The sequence below is a fragment of the Mus caroli genome, chromosome 14, assembly GCF_900094665.2.
Source record: "Mus caroli chromosome 14, CAROLI_EIJ_v1.1, whole genome shotgun sequence".
Taxonomy (NCBI): Eukaryota; Metazoa; Chordata; class Mammalia; order Rodentia; family Muridae; genus Mus; species Mus caroli.
In genome coordinates, this window is record NC_034583.1 from 55267470 (window position 1) to 55274696 (window position 7227).

At 49.1% G+C, this 7227-nt stretch overlaps 1 protein-coding gene and 1 long non-coding RNA gene across 3 annotated transcripts in view; one reads left to right on the forward strand and one right to left on the reverse strand.

The window, feature by feature from the left end:
- The window catches only part of LOC110309475, a 10753-nt gene that overhangs the window by 2625 nt on the left and 901 nt on the right, over positions 1–7227 (forward strand). The window contains exons 2-3 of the long non-coding RNA XR_002379706.1: positions 6169–6283; positions 6885–7047. This is a non-coding gene — a long non-coding RNA (uncharacterized LOC110309475). The remainder of the gene's footprint in view (positions 1–6168; positions 6284–6884; positions 7048–7227) is intronic.
- The window catches only part of Msra (methionine sulfoxide reductase A), a 324774-nt gene continuing 320722 nt past the window's right edge, over positions 3176–7227 (reverse strand). For both annotated transcript variants that reach the window (XM_021182154.2, XM_029468781.1), the window contains exon 6: positions 3176–3910. In XM_021182154.2, the coding sequence (XP_021037813.1) occupies positions 3746–3910 (165 nt within the window). In that variant the 3' untranslated portion in view covers positions 3176–3745. The remainder of the gene's footprint in view (positions 3911–7227) is intronic.

The window sequence follows — 7227 nt, forward strand, 5'->3', positions numbered from 1 at the left end:
GTGCGCCACCATGCCCGGTCTGCTTTCTTATATAGTCCAAGACCACCTTGTCCAGGGTGACCACGCTCACAATGGGCTGTGCCTTCCCACATCAATAATCAAAATTTTAAAACGTCCTACAAACTTGCTCACAGACCAGTTTGATGGAGATGTTTTCTCAATGGAGGTTCTCTCTTCCTAGACCAAGTTAACAACAACAACAACAAACAAACAAACAAACAAACATCTCCTAACCAACACAGAGAAACTTCAAATGCATATCCTGCAACAGCCCTATTTAAAATAATGTATTATCTGGTAGCAGCACACTTTTACACAATATGATCAATTTACTTGATTGAGAAAATTATAAAAGCAACAGACAGAAGAGAAAATGATACACATCGCATATAGAAGAGCAGAGGGTGATGGCAGATCTCCCCCGAAAACTGCGCATGTCAGAGAGGGGAAGACCATGAAAAACATCTCGAAGTTCCTGACAGAAAAAAAATTCATATCAGAAAAACTTTATTTGATAAAATGACTTTCCCAGACGTACAGAAGCAGAATGGTTCTATCGGTATCCTTCAGAGAGGATCAGATCGTGTAAGCAGAGGGATTGACACAGAAGTCAACCAAGGAAAATCCTCATAGGTGCTTGGGAGCTTGCATCTTCATGGCCTCCACACCAGGTCAAGCTGATAACCAAGGCCACTGCTGCCCCAGGGGACACTACAAAAGCAGGGTGACTATGTTAATATGCAACAAAGGGGACTTCTCAGAAGAGGATATTACTGCTAGGGACTGAGGGTTCACATCAAGAGACTGAAAACCTCAAATGTTTCTACACCTAGAGACAAGCCTCCACATTCACAAAGCAAACCCATTGAAACTGTACGGAGAAACAAACAAGCCCATAGGGAAAGCGGGAGAGTTGAACATCTCTCTTACCAGAAGAAGCAGGCAGGTAGACCACTGGCTGGTAAAGAGAGAGAAGGCCCGGACTATACTCACGGACTCTGCTGTAATCCGTAGATTATTCCACCAGCAAAAATAAAATATGCATCCCTTTCTGGTGAACATGAGGTACAATAGCTGATGATATTCAGGTCCACAAAAGAAGTCTTGGTACTTGTGAATACCTTCAAGATACGCGCATGGTGCACCTACATACACATAAAATCTTAACCAAATAAAAAAAAAATGACAGCTTTTCAGCTGGGTATTGGTGGAACACTGCCTTTAATTCCGGAAGAGGTAGGCAGATGTCTGTGAGTTTGAGGCCAGCCAGGGCTACACAGTGAGATCCTGTTCCAAAAATTAAATTATTAAATTAATTTTAAAAGATACCTGTTGCTTATAGGTTCTAGATTAGGCATGGAGAGCTGCCTCGGGAAGCACCAGGCTATTGTGAGGCACAGGAAGGGTGGACAACAGGTGAGTTTATCTGCAGTTTCTATAGGGAGACATGAGCCAGTCAGGACGAACAGGCCTAACAGGCCTAACAGCTATGGGAAGGATGAGAACAATTGTTGTGGGCCCTGTGGTGTAGAGGGGAGATAGGTGGTGGCCTGGAATGTTAGAGTCCAATAAAGACGGTGACTGGGGCATGTAAACTCTATATTTATCTATGTACGGACAAGCACACTCTCAGGAGACGGCCAAGAGCGGTGAGGGTATAGATAGAAGGTCAAGGCAAGGAGACTGAGTTGGGTGGTGGGGAGCGGGTCATGCCAACATGTGTATGTAAGGTAGATGTTAAAGTGTCATGCTTATAGACCTAGAGACATGGTCAATGTAGTGGTGTCTCCATGGAGTGGGGAAACACCTCAGATTTAAGTCAGATATCCCAGGTCCCATGCGACAGAGCTAAATCAAGGCCCTGCTTGTCTTTGTGATTCTATCCAATGGTCCTCCTGGGACTTCTGAGCATTATCAGCAGTCTGCGACTCTAGAAGTGCCTGGACGAGGCTTGTGTACCCAGCACAGAGTCCCCAAGGGAAATCCTCAGCTCCATTCTGTGGAAGGCTTAGGGCAAGGCCCAAGGAGTGGGCCCTGTTCCTTCTCCCCGAGGGACACCTTTCTTTCACAGACAACCTCAAGTGTCACTTTCCGAGCTCATCTGCTTCTCCTGTAACCAGGCATCCCTGGGCACCAGTGGAGGCCCCACTCCTTAGACGTCAGCACCTTCATCCTCTCCCACATAACCTTGTATGGTCCTATGGCATCTGCATGCAGATCACTCCAAAGTTTCTCATTCTTGGATTCCTTCCAAGCTGCAGATCTGCCCCTAAACTGCCTCCCTCTACATCTCTACAATGGAGCCAGGAACTTGCATCTGACCCTTGCCTAGATCTGTGCCCTCACGTGGTAATAACACTCTGCTCACTTGTTCCCAAGTTAAAAGAGGACTCTGAACGTCCTAGTGCTGCTATTCAATTAAAGCCAGGTCTCAGGTTCCTTAATGATCCTCCCTGAGCCATCTCTGCCCACCTTGGACAGTTCCTCACAGGGCACTGTTCTGCAAACTCAAGTCTGGAGGGCCTTTCAGTTTCTCCAATCCTGCCATGACCACTTGTACTTCTGGTCTAGAAACCCTTTTCTTCTTTTAGCTGAAGCATACAGGGTGATTGCTTCTGAGCTCTGTGTGTGTGTGTGTGTGTGTGTGTGTGTGTGTGTGTTTTCCTGGCACACACTCACCGGCAGATTGCTTTATTTGGTAAGCCATTCCACCTTGCCATTTGCCACCTTATGGGGACTGTGGTGAAACCACCAGCTGAGATGACCCTGCGCACAGCTCCGTGGTCCCAGAGCCATCACCTTTCCTATGCATCTCTCCATCCTGCATCAGGACCTGAAGTTAGTTTACCTACCCATTTGTTTACATGGCTATGGTTTCTTGTCTGAAAGAGAATGTTCTTCTTTTCAAGGGCAAAGACTGAAGGTATCTGTTCTAAGTTCGATTGTCCTCGATGTGACATGTTACAGGCACCCTGAAAACAACTATTCATTACTAAAGCCATAGAGAGCCAGGGGTGTGCCCACTTGCCAAAACTTTTAATCATATTTTCCATTTATGGAAAAATAACCAGGAGGGCTTGTTGTAGTTGTTGTTTCCTCTTGAGCTCTTAACTTGGCTTTGCGATACTTCTAAATATCCTTCCCGAACAAGGGAAGACAGACTCACAGCAGGCGGTTGCTATTACCAAACTGCAGATTTTTATTAGAACAAGCTTTATCATAGCTGTAAGCAGAATGTTAGAATTCATTAAGGTCACTCATGTCTTTTCTCTGCACAGAGAGGATGGAGGGGGAGAGAGACCCCTAATACACGTCTAGAGCCAGCAGAGCAAAGCGATTTGGCAAATGATTCATGGGATCTGTAGACACTAATGAATTAGGCACCCGAGGGCAGGGAAGTGGGTGAGGTATGTCAGCACAGACCAAGGGGTCCCAGTACCCTGTGCTCTCCTGGCCATCCCCCTGCTTCAGAACCCTCAGCATCCCTCCAGTCCGAGCAGATCCAAACAATCCACTAAAATGTCATGATCTGTCCCCACCCAGACTGATCAGAAGGCAGATTACCGTGTATCACTTTGTCATCCTCCTCTCTGGAAATCAAACCCCAATAACAACCAGATTCATGTAAAGGCCCATGTGGTGTGTGTGCTTTGCATAAAGTGACAGATGTGAATCACAGTGGTGCCACTCCATCCAACAATCATGGTGTTAATGGAACCTACAGGGACAGCTTCTCGGAGAGAAATTATTTTTTAATGGCCATCGGGCAGGAAACCCCAGTACCCCCGAGGCCACAGTAGCCGTCTGGGTTCTTGCTCAGGTACTGCTGGTGGTAGTCTTCGGCATAGTAGAACACTTGTCCCTCTCGGATGTCAGTGGTGATGGGGCCAAAGTCATGCTTTGAAAGAACCTGTGGAGAGAGGAAGAGAAACCTCAGGACCCAGTGCTGGACACAGGACTCTTTGAGAAGGAGGGAGCGGGGCCAGCAGGGGACACATGGCTTAGGTCATGTGCTGGCTCGACCCCTTACTGCTGGATCATTCTAGATGGGTACTTATCAATCTGCCTGGGTGGGCTGGGGCTTGAAACTGGATGTACATCAGACTTAAAACCATTTTCTTTTTATTACGTTCATTTATTTATTTGTATACGTGTGTGTGTGTGTGTGTGTGTGTGGCATGCATGCACAACTTGTGAAAGTCAGTGTTCTCTTCCTACCATGGAGATTCTGATGACTGAACTCAGGCTGTCAGGCATGGCAGAGCGAGTGCCCTGACCTCCTGCTTTAGAGCCTAGGAGTCAAGTGTTTGTTTGTATAATTCATGTTCCGTCCAGCATGACAGAGCTGACAGGCAGCTCCAAACCTCCTCCAGGGCAGCAGCAGAGCCCTGTGGTTCTCTGGTTGTCCACGAGGAAAGAGGACCAGAAAGCCAGGCAAGCCAGGGGCTCTGTGCCAAGCTGGGGGACAAGCCCCGCCCACTCCCACTTCACATGAAGGGCTGCATTCTGTGGATCCTGGAGTCTGTGCTCTGAGCTCTGAGCCCGGAACCTGGACATTCAAGTCAGAGGAGGACATGGCCTATGGGCCTGTGTGGGGCCATCATAGTCCTCTGTGACCTAGTTTATGTCTTGGTGGCATCTGCTTCCACAGACAAGAAACACGTCAACACAAATCGGGGAAGGAGAGCGGAGCTATTTGGGGCAGGAGACAGATTAGGAAACAGACATGGCTCCCTGTGGAGCGCAGCCTTGCCTTTTTCCCTTTTGGATTTCAGCTGTGTTCTCAGTCTATTTTATTGTCAGTTGCCCTGAAGTGTTCGAACATACGGCATTAGAAGCTCACTCTGAGAGCTGAGTTTGGAGCAGTGAGCCTGCGCATTGATGAGGGCGCTGGCTGGGCTACAGTTGAGATGAGCCGGACCCTCAAATCTGCCAGTCAGCAGATCTCACCTCTATGCTCAGTGCCGCTCACTGCTTCAGGCTCTCCCTACTCAGCCCTCTTAACTAGGAGGGAGATTTGCCGCATTAAGGCCGAGCCTGCCCGGAAAGACTGAGGATCAATGTCCAGTCGGACCACACAACACAGAGGAGCCATAGATTTTTTGTTTTTGGTAGGCAAGCAATTGTTGAGGGTTTACTATATGCCAGACTCTAGGCAAAGACTTTCAAGTGTTAATATCTGTCTCGTAGCAGCCACCAGTGAAAAGTTTTACTGTCCCCAACCATATAAAAACTGTATGTGAGATCATGTGTCTGATGTACGTGTGTGGCCTGATGCCTGGATACCACACTGCTCAGGTTCTAGTACCAGCACTCACCCATTTTCTGCCCCACTCATTGGAGACACCAAAGTGGAATTTAGTGGCAGACACAAAGGAGGGCTGAGATTTGAGAGGCTCAGTCACGAGGATGGATACAGGCGCCTGTAAGACTCTGCCTCAGTCCCCCCTGGTCACCTCTGGGGTCTTTTGTTCCTGGGCTGCGGGCAATTGAGGCCTTGTGGCAATATGTTTTTGTGGTTTGGGGATGACCCTATATTGTCAGAGTCTACTGCTTTTCTAGGCCTCTGCCCTAAGTGCCCTTCAAAGGAGTCTGTGAACACCCGGTTCTCTCTGCAAACTTCATCTCTGAAACACCTTGAAAGTTCTCTGCTCCATGGTGGAACCCCGGCTAGCTCACCATCTGGTACCAGAGTTTTCAGGGAAAGGGAACCTCAGGAGGATGAAGACTTGGGCCAGAATCTGCTGGCGTGGCTCCATCAGTTGGGGCAACCTCACTACAAAAAGGGTGGGCATGTCCTGGGAGTGCCGTAGTAACCGGGGCCATCAAATCATCACCAGCCCCTGAAGGTGCAGCTGGCTCTGGGACACCGGGTGGAGGTATGGAGGATAGAATGTTCCGGTAAAGAGCAGCTCCACGCCATGAAAGTACGTACTATCTGCTTCAGGTGGCAGGGAGCTTGCAGAAAGAAAAAGTCAGGTCAGCGTTTGGCATTCTTGATCCAGGACAAAGCAAAGGAGATGAGAGCTCTGTGATCACAATGGCTCTGCCTCCTGTGGCTGGGTCTACACACTTGAGACAAAGGCTGAAGTGAGTGGCATTCACACCTTCCTGGTCTCTGCCCAGAGGTGCACACACCTTTGCCCTCAGACAGCACTCTCGTTCTAGGGGCATCTGCTTAAAGGGTGTCGCCCTCCTTTGAACCTGTCTATGTGGGTCTCACGCTCTGGGAAGGGGACTCCTGTTTTAACCTCAGCTACACTGCCACCCTAGGGTCAAGGGGGTAAGTAAGTCCTCTGCTTCCTTCTTCCCTTCCCAGGTCACCCAGGTGTCTACCCTTTGCCTCCTTTGGCTCTTGGGAAGGTGGACAGGGCCTGGCTTCTCCTCCTATATGGCCCACCCATATCCTCTCTTTCACAAACGATAGTCCTTGTATGGATGAGAGGCAACCCCATTCTTGGGACCTTCCAGAAGCTCCTCGAGGCTGGAATGTGGGTAGAGGCCTCTCTGAACCCTCCTTTCCTCAGAGGCTGCCCTTTCCACCCAGGGAACAACTGGGCAGTACTAGGGAGCAGGGGGAGGCAGCAGAGCTGGGATTCAGGCAGTACCAGTCTTGGCCACAAGATGGCAGAAACTTCACTCATAAAACCTCTTTGGAAGCCATAGGAAACTCATGAGACAGACTTTTTTCTTTTTTCTTTTTTCTTTTTTTTCTTTTCTTTTCTTGAACCCCACCCAGCCTAGGAGACTGGCTCTTCTTTCAGGCCCTACTAGTCACCCCTTGGCACTGAAATGGGTTCTGGGAAGGAAGACTGATGAGGTTGGCTCAGATCTGCCAGGCATAAGGTTCCTGTGCTGGACAGACCCCTGTTTCTGACTTGCAGGCAGGCAGCCCCAGCCTGGTTCACCAGGTGCCTCTTCCTTGGCCACAGGCCTCTGCCAGGACCAGTCCTTCCGGAGGAGAGTGCCGGCTGGCTGGACCATTCCCTTCCCACCTCCCATCTTGCTGACTTCAAAACAGTGTCTCAGAATCTCAAGAGTTCAAGGGTTTTGTGTCTTTGTTTTTTCTCTCTCTCTTTCTCTCTCTCCTCTCTTTCTCCCCTCCTCCCTCTTCCCACTCTTTCTCTTCTACTTTCCTCTCTCCCTCTACCTCCACTTTCTCCCCATCTCTGTATCTCTTTCTCTCTCCCCCCTCTCTCTCTCCTCTCCTCTCCTCTCCTCTCCTCT